This window comes from Nelusetta ayraudi, unplaced genomic scaffold, assembly GCF_046127955.1.
Source record: "Nelusetta ayraudi isolate G7.1 ecotype Tasmania unplaced genomic scaffold, CSIRO-AGI_Nayr_v1 ptg000027l, whole genome shotgun sequence".
Classification (NCBI taxonomy): Eukaryota; Metazoa; Chordata; class Actinopteri; order Tetraodontiformes; family Monacanthidae; genus Nelusetta; species Nelusetta ayraudi.
This window is the reverse complement of record NW_027466077.1, coordinates 864,360-880,627: the sequence shown is the minus strand read 5'-3', so window position 1 is coordinate 880,627 and position 16,268 is coordinate 864,360. Positions and strand designations below refer to the sequence as shown.

The 16,268-nt window shown below is 45.2% G+C and overlaps 1 protein-coding gene across 1 annotated transcript in view; it reads left to right on the top strand.

The window, feature by feature from the left end:
• Nucleotides 1-15,476, top strand: part of pawr (PRKC, apoptosis, WT1, regulator) — a 46,553-nt gene extending 31,077 nt beyond the window's left edge. The window contains exons 3-7 of the mRNA XM_076029958.1: nt 1,507-1,638; nt 6,795-6,829; nt 8,759-8,933; nt 11,107-11,211; nt 14,092-15,476. Of these exons, the coding sequence (XP_075886073.1) occupies nt 1,507-1,638; nt 6,795-6,829; nt 8,759-8,933; nt 11,107-11,211; nt 14,092-14,178 (534 nt within the window). The 3' untranslated portion in view covers nt 14,179-15,476. The remainder of the gene's footprint in view (nt 1-1,506; nt 1,639-6,794; nt 6,830-8,758; nt 8,934-11,106; nt 11,212-14,091) is intronic.
• Nucleotides 15,477-16,268: the final 792 nt, after the last annotated feature.

The window sequence follows — 16,268 nt, the reverse complement described above, 5'->3', positions numbered from 1 at the left end:
TGTGCAAGTATGGTTGTGCACTGGAGGAGGAGGAGGAAGAGGAGGTGGAGATGAAGGGAGGAGGAGAACAGGGCGGAGGAGGAGGAGGTGAAAGAGAAGTTTGAAGAAAAGGAGAAGGATGAGATTGAGGAGGAGGTAGAGAGGAGGAGGAGGTGATGAAGGATGAGGCTAAGCGGGAGGAAAAGGGGGTGCGGGAGGAGGAAGTGGAAGAGGAGGTGGGGGTGGAGGTGGTGGTGGTAAAGAAGGGGGGAAGATGAAAGAGGAGGAAGAGGAGGTTGAGGAGGTGGTGTCAGAGGAGGAGGTGGAGGAAGTTGAGGAGGTGGTGTCAGAGGAGGAGGAGGAGGAGCTCCAGATTCCTCAGTGTGCAAAAAAAAAGAAAGAGACTGAAAATGGCTTTGCGTTTCCCCCGAGGACGGCTGATAAAGCTGTGGACAGGAAAGGCCTTGCAAATGACTGCATACCTCGTTAACATTGCCAGGCTATTTTTACCAGCGAGGGGCGAGCCAGCCTGCTGCTGAGCGCCACCTATTGCTCGGCGTGAAACTGCATCTTGAAACAGGACAAAACTTTTTCACCGGGACGTGCGTCCTGAAGGCCGTCTGCTGCTCCACAGAGCCTCCAGTGTCATAATGAAAACGAAGCTTCTTTTCTATTTAAAGGTGTGTTTGCGTTCACTTGTGTTTATCGGAAACATTCATTTTTATTGATGTTTTTTTTATTTTTTTAAATAACAAAATCCCCTCTGACTGTTGGTAGAAGGGGAGAAGACTCTGAAGAAGACACCGTGGTGTCGTCTGATCTCTAGGGTGCTTTTATATTTGATTTTTTGACTCCAGGAAGTGAATGTGCTCAGTTCTCTCAGTCCTCTCTTGGACTCCATCTCTGGAATTCTCCAGGGGGGCGGGGGGGCAGGATGTCAACATGACTGCAGGAATCCTTCACTGTGCATGTTAAATGAACAAATAGTTTATTTTCACTTACAATGTACAATACTGAAAGAAGAAAGGAAGAAGAAAAGGGAAAAAAAAACCATTACAAATTTGCACGACGTATTCTCTCACAGCAAAGATAAGGCAGCTGTGTAAACGAAAAACGGGTCGGCTGAAGCTGACGCTTATTTTTTGCCTGTCATGTGCTGTGAATGTGAACACGGAGGAAGCATAAACTTTTTGCTTTAAAAAAAGAAAGAAAAACAAAACTTTTATGCAAAAGAGGAGCGGGATGATTATCCCCTGAATCAAGGCAACAAGGAAAGCTGATTAGCGCAGCGAGGATTCACTGATTTCTCCGCCAGTGGCAACTTCAAAGATGTTTTTGAAGTTGCGAGGGTTTGTGTGCGAGACGACGGTTTCACATCCTGTCCTTGGTCGTCTCCAAAACCAGCTTTTGACCAGAGCTGTGGACAAGTGCTGTGCCTTCCCTCCAGTCACCGGACTTCTTTTTTTTTTTTTTTAAAGCCAAACGTTTTCTTCTCTCTCTCTCTCCCTTCGTCCCTCGCTCCTCCAGAGCCTGGACGAGCTGGACGACGACGACCCAGGCGAGAAGGAGCGCAGGGAGGAGGAGGAGGAGCTGGTCCAGGCCAACACCTTCCAGAACGAGGCCATGACGGTCGACCCCACCACCGGACACCTGCTGCTGGTGAGACGGCTCTGCAACGTTTTTCTTTTTTGATGCCTCGGTGCGGCCAAGCAGAGGCACTGTTGTTCAAGGAGCTGCAGCAGAACAAATCCCTGCTGACTTTTCTTCATCTGAAAGCTCTTAAAACATGATGATCTTTTCTTAAGTAATGATAATAATGATAATAATAAAAAATAATTATCAGTGAAGCTAGTGAAGCGACCAGTCAAAAGTTTGGACACACCAAGTGAATTGAATGTCTTTTCTTTCACTCTCATGACTATTGACATTGCAGTTTCTCACTGAAGGCATCAAAACTACATATGAAGACACATGGAATCATGTGGGAAACAATGAAATAGTGTAAAATAACTCAAACACCTTTTCTATTTAAATTCTTCAAAACAGCCACCTTTCATAAAAAGCATATTTAGAGTTATTGAACTTGTTTTTCTTTGTTGCATAATGACATATATCTTGCTTATATATTTGATGTCTTCAGTATCAATCTACAGTGTAGAAAGAAAAATTAAATTTCCTGAGAAAGTGTGTCCAAACTTTAGATTGTTACTACCTCAACACACTTTGGATGTTGTGAAGTGGGAAAAAGCTTTTTCTCTCCCCACGGCCAGTCTGTGTTTGTGCTGCGACACTGATATTGCATTCAGAACGAGTCCTCGGCTCCTCAGAAGTGATCAGCGCCATTCAGAGGGCGGCCGAGTGAGTCATCACTCGTTTTCCTAATAAGAATTGCACAGAACAAAGTGGAGAAAACTGGCTGGAGCTGCGCCTCCTTTCGGACGGCAGCAGTCTGCGTCCAGATGGAGCCGCTGTCTTCTGGATGTGTTTACTTTGTTCCCTCTTTTTCTTTTTTACTCTTTAATTTGGTATTCCGGAACGGTCTGAAGGCTGTTTACGACCGGGCAGGAATGCGTACACAGAGCGGCGGAGCAAAACAAGAAGGTTGTGAGAGCACCTGCTGGGATGTGATGTCGCACAGCAGCAAAAAAAAAAGAAAAATCAAAAACATCTTGCGCGTAAACAAAAGCATTCTGGGAGGTTTGGAACCATTAGCCCACCCAATTTTTTTGTTGTTGTTTTTTTTCCAAATAAATAAACAAATAAATAAATACCACTCAGTATCTTTACAACTTTCTACACTGCAGATAGATAGTGAAGACACCAATATACTGTACATATATGTCATTATGCAGCAAAGAAGAACACATGAAATAACTCTAAATATGCTTTTTATGAAAGGTGGCTATTTGGAAGAATTCAATTATAAAACGTGTTTTATCGTTTCCATCATAATTCCCTGTGTGTTCATACGTAGTTTTGATGCCTTCAGTGAGAAACTGCAATGTCAATAGTCATGAGAAAGAAAGAAAAGGCATTGAACTCATGGAGCTTGTCCAAACCTTTGACTGGTAGTGTATATAAATAAATAGATAAATGAATGAATGAAAATCTGGGCCTTTGCTCTGACGGGGCACTGCAGATCAGCTGTGTAGTCTGTGCAGAAAGCAGCCATTGGATGGCGCTCATAGAAAAAGGACGCACGTGTGCGCGCTCAGAAAGATGCACGTCGAGAGGGAGGAGTGCAGTGCAGACGTGTCATACAAACCCACCTCCCCAAACAAGATGTTCTGCTCGGCGCCCCCTCCTGACCCGGATCCTTGTGTGCATTTTTGCATCAGTGCATCACCTCACCTCTTCCACAACCTCCTCCTCCTCCTCCTCCTCCTCCATCTGGACGCATGCATCATGTGGTCGTGGTTAGCGGGCTGCAGCTTCCCCCTGCTGCTCCAGGTTCCTCTGGATGCTCCCATTGATTTGAATGTGCTTCACCAGCTTCACAACGAAATACTTTGTTTTTTCTCCCTGCCTCCCACTCGCAGAACGTCGACAGTTTCCCATTCAGCCCGGTGTAAGAGCCTAATTTGCATTTTGATTAGCGGCCCAGCTTCCAAAAGAGATGAAGAGGGAGAAAGAAATATTTTTTTGAAAAATGCCTCAGATGCCGCGAATCTTGTACAAAGTGCAGGAGAGCTGTTGGTTCTGTTGATGCAGATTTTCAAGGACTCTGAGCCTGATGAACCTGTTGACCTTGACGACCGGCAAAAACACCAATCGGAGCCATTTTCAAAGAAAGAAAACCTAGACTTTAGAGCAACGCCGGCCAGAGAAGATCCATGCAGTGAATGACTCTAATCTGTAGCCTTTGAGTTCTGTTCCTGGTTGACATCTGACCGACTCTCTCTCGGAAAAGCAGGAGTGCTGCACAAAGAACCGGCAAATAATAAGTTTGCATGTCGGCCTGAAAGCTGCTCGCCACAATAACAGAAGGCAACGAGCTCACAGCCAAAGCGATTCTTCTCGGGATAAAGCTCCAGCTCTTATTTCTTCTTTTGATATTCATCCTTCTCGCGCTCGCTCACTCCTTTTTTGAAAACGTATTCCCTCCCTCCAGTCCAATTGTGATCTTAATAGTCTTTGCAAAGAGAAAACGGCCCCGGGCGCGGCGGGGTCGGCTGCTCTGAAGGCTAATGATCACCTTCTCCTGGACGAGGGACTCGTTCCTGGAGTGATTTAGGATTTAATGAGCTGTCGGAACGCAAATCACCCGCCTGAATGAAGCCGTAAAATGGCCGAAGCGACGCGCTTTGAGTGCGTTTTATTATGAAGAGGTGGCGCCATGTGCTTCCAAAAGCTGGTTGGGGCTCTCCCCCCCCCCAAAAAAATGCAGAAAATACTAATGCATAGCTGGCTGGAAGGCTGTTATTATTACACACGCACGCGGTAATGATAGGTTGCAGTCAGTCAAAATGGTGCACAATGCAAAATAAATCCAAAATTGATCTCAAATAATGATTTTTTTAAATTTTTCAGAAAGTTTCTTTTCTTGTTTTGTCTGGATGCTGCAGCACAATTTCAAAAGAGTTATCACTCAGTTTTTTTTGCACCCACACTCTCACACACACACACACACACACACACACACACACACACACACACACACACACACACACACACACACACACACACTAGGACACCATGTGGAGTACCACAGCCAAAGTTGATGATGAATCACCTGCTCTGGGCCTCAGATGGATGCAGCTGATGGAAAGTTGTCATCTTGGCCTTCTGCTGGATATCTTTGTTTGTTTTTCCATTTTATCTCCACCTGTCAAAATGTGTGAGCGTGGTTTTTGCGCACATCTGAACCCTGAGTCTTTTTTTTATTTATTTATTTATTTATTTTAACAAACACACACACACACACACACACACAAACATTCTTTTTTTAGCCCCACTGAAGCACCTTTGTCAAGGCCACCAATCTCAAACTCCCAGCGCAGACGGATGGATTGAAGTGTGTGTTTTCCCCCCCGTGTGTACACGTGAAAGCAGACATTTTATTTCCTTCAATAGTCGTGTTTTCCCCCGTCGGAAGCGGGCCCATCCTTCGGGTCAATTGTGCATTCAGAGAAATATTGCGGTTTGCCGGGGAGCCGCGCTCGACACACATTTACATTTAGACAGCGTCTGTGACGGCTGAGGGCAGTTTGCTGCCGTATCAGCACGGAAGACGGAATAGCCCTTTAATCATCTGCTAACCCCCCACCCCCTCAGTAGAGCGACCTTACATGACGAATGAAAAAAAGGAAAAAGACGGGGGGGGGGGTAGTTGTCCTCAAAAGCAGCATTCCCTTTTTTTTCCCCTTTTTTTCTCTTTTTTCCTTTTTTTTCTTTTTTTTTGAAAAAATTATGCTTTCTTAGACCTTCCACATGTTTGGAGGAGGATTTAAAAAAACAAATCTCAGGGGGCGGAGTCGAGACCCGGCTGGACTCGGAGGTATCGGTGCCCTTTGTGACATCACAGTGGTGCATGCTTTTGCACATGCTTTCTACAAAATTCAAACAAGTGTTTATTTCCTTGGTCCGTTGACTGACTAGAGACACGTTACTGATAGAGAACAGTGGTGAGGTTAATTTTGCAGTGTAAAACGGTAGACGCTATTATCCACCTGGACAGGACAGGACTGGAAGGCTGCTGGCGCACACACGAAGCCCGTCATGTCGTCCTCGTGCAGCAGGTGGAGGATGATTGAGTGTGCGACCCTCCACTCGGGCCCGAGCCCGGCCAGGAAATGAGGGCAGTGATTTCATCTGGCGGGTAAAAGGATGATGCGTCGGCCAGACCGAGGCTGCGGCTGCTGCTGCGGCTGCTGCTGCGGCTGCTGCTGCGGCTGCTGCTGCGGCTGCTGCTGCTGCTGCTGCTGCGGCTGCTGCATCATGCAAAGACCTGGACGCAACATTTTCTCACCGCTCCTCCGGTTCTCAAACGTCAGCAGCCTCTTCAGCAGGAGATCAGAGAGGAGATGATTTTATTCTGGCCTTTCTGAGGCAGTGCGACCTGCTAGCAGCATAAAATAATCCTCTACATTATATTACAGCCATGAGCAAACTACGGACCGGGGGCCATTTGCGGCCCGTTAAGCTTTTTAATCCGGCCCGCCAAACTTGAATTACATTTCTATTAATAAACCTTATTCATGTTTTAGTTTCCTTGCATTCTTGAGATTTCTGCTACAGTGACGACGACGACGATGACGATGATGATGACATCCAGAAGAATCACTCTAAATTACTTTTAAACAGCAGTAACTGTTAGTACTAGAAAAAAGCTGTTGTGGGCCACCAGTCAAAAGGTTTGCCCCTCCCCTGTTATATTATATTGCACTATTGTACAATGATGGGGCTGGATGGATGAATAACACGCAGCTGCACCTTGCAAAACAAGCTCGCCCTGCCGCTGTGCTGCTCCGCCAGTGAACGCAGCCAAAAGTCGTTGACCTTCTCGCACAACCCAACAGCTCTGTTTAACAAATTCCTCAGATCCAGAAGATTAGGTTGTGTGTGTGTGTGTGTGTGTGTGTGTGTGTGTGTGTGTGTGTGTGTGTGTGTGTGTGTGTGTGTGTTTTTGTGTTTTTGTGTGTTTTTGTTCTTTTCCCACTCTGATTACAACCTCAGGCGAGTAACACAGCAAACGGCGTGAAACAATAAAAGCCACAATCCGGCAAACAAACACTATTACTTGAAATTAAAGCCGTGAATCTACAAGGCGTCCGTGATCAAATTGAATAAAATGAAAATTCTGCTGTGTGTTTCAGGAGACCCCCCGGTCTGGGAGCGGCCGCCACAAGAGGTGAGACTCCCTTTGTTTCCTCCTGTCATGCGGCTTTTCTCTCCCTTTTGGCAGCAGAATCCCTGCAAACGATTAGTTTGATGCAACGTGACGTTGCTGTTTTTCTTCCCCGCACAGAGCGTTTTTCAGGACGTCACTCTGCTGTCAAGAGACGTGGCTGCAGGAGTTTTTTTTTTTCTTTTAACAGAAATCCTTTTCCAAAATCGACTTTCTTGTCAATTTCTGCTCCATCCAACGGAGACAGACACAGACACACACACACACACACACACAGAGGCTCCCAACGACTTTCCTCTCACGTCTGCGGTGCAAGTGGGCGACAATAATAGAACCTAGATATACAAAAATACAAAAACATGAAGCAGTCGACGGCTTTGGAAAGACACAATTTGAGGCTTATTGAAAGGAGGCATCGACAAAGTTAAATAACCGAAAGAATGATGGCTTGGAAGGACACGTGACCTTTGACCTGCTTCTGCCAAATATTCATTACAATAATGAAAACAAAAATCACGTTCTGTTTTCAGACGGTGACAAAACTGTAATCTGACATTTTAATGAATAGGTTGTAAACACTGGGCTAAATATGCCATTTAGGAATAACAATAATGATAATGACCGCATGACAACACTGACAGAAGAATTTGTTTAATTCGGGGCCTTGAAACGACGGCGTTTGCACAGGCGGACGTAGCCTAGCGGGGGGCTAATGGTAGACACAGTGTGATATTTAGCGTTAGGGGTCTGTCTGTCTATCGATCTATATCTATTTATCTTTTGAGTTATCGAGATCAATATATCGATATAGAGATGTAGAGAGATAGGTCTATCTATCTATCTCTGTTCATCCATCTCTATATATCTATCTATATCTGTCATCTATATCCATCTATCGCTATCCATTTCTATCTATAGATATCAATATAGAGATAGAGATCTCTCTCTCTCTCTCTCTCTCTCTCTCTCTCTCTCTCTCTCCATGTCTTTAGATGTCTCTATCCATCTATGGCCTCTAAATAAGTCGTCCACCTGTTGTCCGTGAGGATCCTCTTCTTCTCTCAGCTGTGTTTTGTCCCCCATTTTAAAGCATACAAGCATACAAGCAATAAAGTGAATGTCACATTTGGAAAATTGGGAAAAAAAACAGGGGGGGTGCAGATGGTACGGTGGCAGGAGTTATTTATGTCCTTTTTGTCTTGCCGGCAGCTTCCTTGTCTGTTTCAGCGGCGTTCAAGAAGCGGCCGCCCACACAATCTTCACTTATCTGATTTCCATGGAGGGTTTGTTTGTTGTTGTTTTTTTTTAGGGAACCTGGCACCGTCTGTTTCCTCTGAGCAGCCTGGGTGGCTTGCAAACAACTGAAGCTTTCACACTGATCATCATAATAATATTATGTTTTAATATGCATATACGTTTATGCTTACGCACATCATTTTCCCCCTGCTGAAAAAAAAAAAATCTCCCAGCAGCAAGCTGACATGCAGCTCCAACAGTAGAGAAGATATAAGAAACCTCTGCTTTTACACCGGCTGAAAACCAGTGACTCACAAATTACCAGCGCCGCTCCGGAGCCCATTTCAAGTTGAAAATTGCCTCCTAATCAGAATCCTTTTTGCACCAAGTTGCCAAACCCCGGCTGCGGACCGACGGCCTTGTGTTCCATTAATGCCACAAGAAAGGCTGAGGTCTGTTAATAGCTGGCGGCCGGGGCCCCGTTAAAAAGGCCGGAGATATGCAGCACCTGCTCCTTTCCTGATGGGTGCGTCTCCGTCATCGATTGTCGTCACGGCGCCGTGATTCATTCCTTCAAACGGCCTCCGAGCGGCGGGAACATCGCTCATGTTCAAGGAGAAGAAGAAGAAGAAGAAGAAGAAGGCGGAGCTTCTTTTCGTCTTTGTAACTGTGTTGTGTGTCTGTGTGTGTGTGCAGCAGCTCTGCAGGCTCGGAGGAGGAGGCGGCGGCGGTGGCGGTGGCGGCGTCGGGCGCACACGGCCGGCAGCGGCACCACCACCACCGCCACGGCAGAGACGGAGCAGCAGCAGCAGCAGCAGCAGTAGCAGCAGCAGCAGGAGGGCTGGAGAAGAGGATAGAGGAGCTGGAGAAGGTGAGAACCAGTCAGCCAGTCAGGAGAACATCTCGCTCTGATTGGTCCATCAGTTCAGCCACACCCAACACCCTAAAGTGTGTGTGTGTGTGTGTGTGTGTGTGTGTGTGTGTGTGTGTGTGTGTGTGTGTGTGTGTGTGTGTGTGTGTGTGTGTGTGTGTGTGTGTTTCCATGTCACAGAATAAATTGTGATTTGCAGGTGTTTCCATTGAATGCTGTGAATAAGCTGTCATTTCTCGCTAAATCTCGTCCCGCGCGACCCCACTTTGAGGAGGGTGGAGGTACAAAACGTTTTGCGATAAATTTGCATTTCCATCTTGTTTGCTGTCCAGAATGGTTGTTATATTTTTCTCTTTGATCACTTGTAAAAAAAACAACAAAAAATATTCATAAAAATCATCTCGTCTCTGATCTCCTGCTGAAGAGGCTGTAAAAAAAAATCTCCCCCTCTGTCAAACAAAACGCGCCATTTTCTCGTGAAGTGAACCGGGTCATGTGACTCCGTACGTCACGTAAAGTCTTTCCGTGACACTTTTGCGATACACCTCTATATGGATACGTCTGAAAACCCACCAGAGCTTTAAAACCTTTCAGCCATTATTTGAGAAAGTTTCTGTGTTTCCATGACCATGTTTTTTACTGCCATATTCAGGTGTTGCTCAGTTCCAGGGCTCATGGAAACGCAGCGTGCGTGTGTGCAGCTGAGCTTCTGAAGTGAAGCGATGGCCTTTAAAAGTGGACGGACTTTCTTTTCTCCCTTTTTTCTTTCTCCCACGCCGCCGGTATCAGACTCTGGAGCGCCGGCTGCCGCCACACAGTCGGCAAATGTCACTTTGTGCGCTTTTATTCCTGAGATAAAGTGTCACCTCGCCGACCTCGACGCCACTCAGCGCAAGTCTGCGAGACGCCCTGCGGCAACTTATATCGATGTGTACTGTATCGCCAAGGGCTCCACCTCAAGTGCAGCAACAGAAAATGTTCCATGAAAAGTTATGAGGTGGTGATTTGTTTCTCTGCCTCGAGTTCACGTCTGACAGTCTTTGTCTGTTTTTGCAGCACGTGCTGCAAGAATGTCTGCATGTTCAAGTGTGTGTGTGTGTGTGTGTGTGTGTGTGTGTGTGTGTGTGTGTGTGTGTGTGTGTGTGTGTGTGTGTGTGTGTGTGTGTGTGTGTGTGTGTGTGTGTGTGATTTGTGTAGCGTTGGATTGCGTCCACGCGGCTGCACGGCCGTTAATGGAGCCCCATTTCAGCGGCGCTAATGCACAGTTCGCCGCCTCCGCTCTTGCGTGTTTGCCGATCTGGAGAACATGTTGAACGTAGGGAGGGGGAAAAAAAGAGGAAAATAACACATTTGATAGAAATGTCAGCCGTTGTGTTTCTTTTCTATTGCTATTATTATTTTTCCGTGAACGCTGATGTTTTTTCCGACATGAACATACAATAGAGCCTTTTTTCATGTAATCTGGAGCCCGGCGAGCTGCAGATTAGTACATGGGCCTCTCAATCAGCCGCAGTTGGAGGTTTTCATTTTGGACTGAAGGCCCCCCCCCTCTGTTTCTGTTTTTTGCTCAATGGTTATGGAAGGTTCTCTGTGAAATATACATGTCATATTCTAGGATGTCTTCATGTGGAGCCCTTGAAGGGATTCCTGGGGATCACTGCAAAGGAGATACTCTAAATTTCTCTTTCAAAGTCGCATATTAGGCGCAATCAGACGTGGGACTTTCATGTCAGGTGCAGCGGCTTTCATCGTCCTCCACAACTCTTTCATTCGTCGCTATTCTGAATCGTTCTCATTTTATTTTCCCCCTGTTAATAGGAGGCTTGTTCCCATCCAGTTACGCAGTGTCTGTATATTTGTTTTCTATGACTAAGACAAAAACTTGGACTCTTGGGCTTTGGGAAAGATTCTTATCATATTAGGGTTTTTGTGTTTTGTAAATGTGATTAGTCTCTATGTAGGGGTCACTGAATTTAAAACCACTGTTTTATAACACAACCTTTTTGTTCCCACGGACGAGTCCAGTCCACAAGGAAGTTATCAAAACACTGTTAGCAGCCACTTCCTGTGTCCTGCTTCCACGTCCAACTTTTTCAAACTTTTACTGATTGTTACCCGTGTGTGTGCGTGTGCGTGTGCGTGTGCGCATGTGTGTGTGTGTGTGTGTGTTCAGGAGCTGGCCAGGGAGCGTCAGGAGAACATGAGGCTGCTGAAGGGTCACCAGGACAAAGACGACCTCATCGGGAAGCTGAAGGAGGAGATCGACCTGCTGAACAGAGTGAGTGTCGACCTCCTTCCTGCTCAACCCCAGACCTCCTCCTCCTCAAATACACGTGTTCTATCGAAAGAACACTGAAGACACAAGTTCAGTGTGTTTTAACTGATTATTGGTCCATCAAACAAGTTTCCTGACAGCTGGTACAAAAATTAAGCTCTTTTTTTTTTTTTTTTTTGCAAGAGAGAGTATTGGTCTCTCAAGAGAGAGACATTTTCTATATGTCAGCGTTTTTTCTGAGCCATGTGGAGTTTCAGCCCCCAGACGGTCGTTTTGGTGAATAAAGCAAAATGTGAAATCTGTTTTCTGTGCGCAGGACAAAAAAAAACAACAAAAAAGCTGCCGCGTCAGCTGAAAAATACCACAGAGACGCTCGGCTCTCCAGAATGCCAAGATTGTTGACTTTTTATTTTGCTGCATCTCAGCAACTACAAAAACAAGAAAACTCACTTTCAGGCCGACGCCTGTTTGTTGAGTCTGAACTTTGGGACTTTACAGCCCCTCAGTCAATAAACACCTAAACTTCCTGGTTTGCCTGCGTTGGCATTCAGTGCGTCACACATCAAAACCTGCAGATGCCAGAGGTCATTTGTAGGTATTTGATGCTTTAACACATCGGTGTCAAACTGCCATAAGCCTCTTCTCTACTAAAATTAGAGCGCTTTAGAGCGTTTTCACCTCCGCAGGCCGCCGAGGTGCAGCGATAGTTTCGGCGTCCGGTCCATTTTGAGCCGTGAGCGAAAAAGCCAGAGGACAATGAACAATTATCGAGCGTTGATGGAAGGTGATCGAAAACGTATGCATCAGTACTTGATATACACCACCTTTTTTATATATAAAATAGGTGGTGATGCCGCGGGTGTCCCAGTTCCATCGCAAGCCGATGGATGGGGCCACTTGCTTTTTCATCAGGAGCCCCCAAGAAGCGCCCACGCCAAATTTGGGGCTTCTAGTGCGTGAGGAACCCTGAAACCCTAACCCTAATTTCAGCCTCAAGCGTAACCCTAACACCATGCAAGTCTATATATAGTCTCTGTTATACAAAATCACTACTATAGCTAGTAGCCTGCTGGTAATATACAGCGCATGTACCACTAATACGGCAAATCCCAGAATGCTCTGCTGGTATGTTGGTGCGTTAATCAGGACATGAAGCTCATTGAAAGATATTATTATTATGACTTACTTGGTTCATTATTATTTTTATTTTATTTTAAATGTATTATTTGCACACGGAAAAGGGTTACTGTTTAAAGTCAGAAGGCTGGCGATTTTTTTAATTTGCATCTGTGAAATATGAAGTTATTTATTGTATAGTGCTCTGCTTGTTCCATATTGTGGTTGAAGCAAAACTCTTTTGGGTCAATATGAAAAGGTTCTCTGTTCTCTCTGGAGGAAGATTTTTACAATAAATATCAATGTTTGCCCGCGGCTTTGTCCAAGTTTTAAATTTTGCTCCGACTGCGTATTTGAATTTGACACCCCTGCTTTAACACCTCTGAACTGCAGCCTGGTTTCCACCGCGGTGCCAAACAGCTATTGAAATATCAGACATTTATCTTGAAAACTTGATTCATTCTTTCACCTCCACCCTGTCTTTGCTCCGGCTGATGAAACGCAGCCTGCCTTTGCTCTCCGCCGTCCGGGAGGCGTGTGAGATTCCGCTATTTCTGCCTATTTTTTCCGACTCTGAACCTTCCCCTCTTATTTCTCCTCCTCGCCTAGACTGTCAACAGTCTCTGTGAAACTCTTTTTTTTTTTTCTTTTTTTTTGGCCGTTTTCTAGGTCACGAAGCCACTGGTGAAATAAATCATTCCGAGGAGAGACGTGGTGGGAGGCCAAAGATCTGACGGGGGGCTTCCAAGTCTCCGAAATTTAGAGAGATATGGGAGGGGAAAAAAGGCCACAGTAGCATCATGGCACCAGCAGATACGGCTGCGAGCATCGTGCTCTTTAAACCAACGTCCTCTTGTTTAGATGCTTTCCGCCACCCCCGTTTATTTATTTTTTCGTCTTTTTTTTTTTGCACAAACACGACGGGTGCTGCGGTTCTGCAGCAGGGGGGGGCGCTGCTGACAGCATCACACGGACACCAGGCGGCTCATGACATTACTTAAGAACGGTTAGCAGTGGCGCTAGATAGCCATCAGAAGTGTCCCTGAGAGCGACTGCTGCAAGGCCTGATGGGAAATCCGATTTCAAATGTTGCTCCAGGAAGAGTTAATAATCCTGCAGTGGTTTGTGTCGGAAAAGAACAAACGAAAAGACTGATGGCGCTCAGGGTGGACTAGTGGTGAACAGTGAGTACTGCAAGCAACGTGCTCCTGTTGCTGGTTTGTGTTTGGTGGCCACTTGGGGGCAGCAGAAACGAGCTGATAACAGAATATTGAGTATATATAAATTTGCTGAATGGTTTTGGAAGGTTCTCTGTGAAGTATACAGATTCTAGGATATCTTCATGTGGAGGGATTTCTGGAGATCACTGCAAAGGAGATAAAGTTAATTTCTCTTTCAAAGTCGCATATTAGACGCATCAGATGTGTGATTTTCATCTCGGGCTGCGGCTGTGTGACTCTTAAAATTCCCTGTGCGCGCTCCTCGCCCCGTGTTCGCTGCTGATGGAAGAACTCCCAAACAAGTGGCGTCACTTAGCCGAGGTGGCGTGGAGAGGCTCTCCGCTTGGCCGATAATTGGGGCTGCTGATGTCTAATTTGTTGCTGCGGGGGGAGGAGGGGGGCTCCTGACAGTTGTCAGAAGATGCGTTCCCATCACAGACCTGTGTGTGTGTGTGTGTGTGTGTGTGTGTGTGTGTGTGTGTGTGTGTGTGTGTGTGTGTGTGTGTGTGTGTGTGTGTGTGTGTGTGTGTGTGTGTGTGTGTTGCAGGATCTGGACGACATCGAGGACGAGAACGAGCAGCTTAAGCAGGAGAACAAGACGCTGCTGAAGGTGGTGGGTCAGCTGACCAGGTAGGAGCAGCAGCAGCAGCAGCAGCAGCAGCAGCGGCGGCGGCAGCAGTCGTCCTGAAGAAACCCCCGCAGCCTTCCTCCTCCCTCTTGGTCCGGTGGTGTCTGTCTGCTAGAGAATGAAGGGGGAGGGAAACTCCCCCCCCCCCCCCCCCCCCCCACACCTCCCTGAAGAGAGGGAGGGGGCGGGGCCTCGTCTGTCATCCTATACATATTTAATGTAAATTTTAATGTAAATAGGCCTTTTAAAATCATTTTCTTTTATTATTATTTTTTTCGGATGAGGTCTTAAAAAGAAAAAGTTCAAATCAAGTGAATGTATGTGCTGCTTGAACAAGAGCGCAGCCTTTAATTTTTCCTTTTAAATTAATTTGTAAGTTTTGAAATCAGTGCGACAGCCACCGTGTTTTTAAAGCAAGAAATGTTGTGCAGGCACCTTTTTGTTCCCTTATTAAGGAAGTTTAGGACCAAATAACCAAACACTTGACTTTTTTTTATCCCCCTTATGTCATAATTAACAAAAAAAAAATGTAAAGCTGGCACTTTATTAATGAGCCGGACAAAATTCAAAATGAGTCATTTGATTTCCATGAGATTTTTTTCTGTGTGCTGGACTTTTGAATGGCTCCAGGTTGTGAACAGCGACATAATTCAACTCATCTCTGAGTAAATGAGTTAAAATGCTATTGTTCTTTTATGCATTTCAGTGTCAAAGTGTTTAATAACACCTGTCCTTGCTGAGATGCTTCAGGGTCAGACCCTCCCTGGTTTAAATGCAGATTCTTTGATTTCATGGGTTGTTTTTTTTGGTTCTCTGTAATTTGTTTACAAGCCTCTGCATTGTGTAGTTGACGTCTAGCTTCTCCCTCGATGACGCGCCACAGGGCTTCTTCTTTTTTTTCTTTTCTTTTTTGTATGATAACCAAATGAGTTGAAGGAAAAGTGCTGTTTTCTTAAAATGAAACAAAAAAAAAAAAAAATCTAAAATCTCTTGTTTACCGGAAGGGAAGACAGGCGTGGTGGCTGATGATTGTGTAATGTCGCTGTATTATTTAGATGATTTTTATCCCTCTGAGTCGAGTGTCGCAGTTAATCCGTAGCTGGTTTTAGCCCCGATGACTCTGCTTTCACACGCAGCCTTTGGTTTTTTTTCTGGGGTTTTTTTCCCTCTGGGGTGGGGGAGGGGAGCAACGATCAAACGGCAGACCAGACACGGCAGAAGCGTCTCTATTCTCTATCACCGTATGCATGTACAGAAGATTTAAGTTCATTTAATAAAAGTTCTGATTGTCTCTTCTCAGCCAAGTCGCTCGTGTTCATTACGGCTAATGGGAGCGAGTCGGTAATGCGATGTGAGGTCACGGCAGCCTCCTCTTGCGCTGATGATGACAATGATGATGATGATGATGATGATGATGATTGAATTGAATTTTTTATTCGAGCATAAAAAAAACACAAATAAAAAGTAAATAAATAAGAAAAAGAAGAAAGAAAGAAAATACAAGCCTAATACTCAAAGAAAACAAATATCCATAAATTTAAATATGCTGGAAAAGGAGCAGGAAGAAATAGAAAAGTTCTTTAAACCTCCACCTATTCTCTTCACTTTTCATCCGCTTTCATTGCAGTCTTCATCAAAATGTATTAAAGCAAGATATTATATGCAGCTATTAAACATTGCCAACTATTGCATTAATACAATTATATTACTGTTATATTACAGCACTCTATTACTGTATTTTACGTATTATACCTAGTCACTGCAGGTGTTATGCACATGCACCATATTAGTACAATATATAGACACTATCCATAATATAGAGTATTATATTACAGTATCCATACAAACACCAAAATACACAGCGCCGACTCGTTCACCTGCACTGCTCTGCTGCACTAATGCAGTCTGTGTTTCCACACAATGGAAACTCTTGCTCCCTCTCTGCCAATCAGAAGCCTTCAGCTTGCCCTTCGGCTTCCCATTAACATTTTTATGAAAAATGAGCATCACCTACCAATTGGCTTCGACCACAGAGGGTGATTCGAACCACAGCAGGTTCCATCACTAATAGCCCAGTTGGTCTGTTGGTCGTTGCG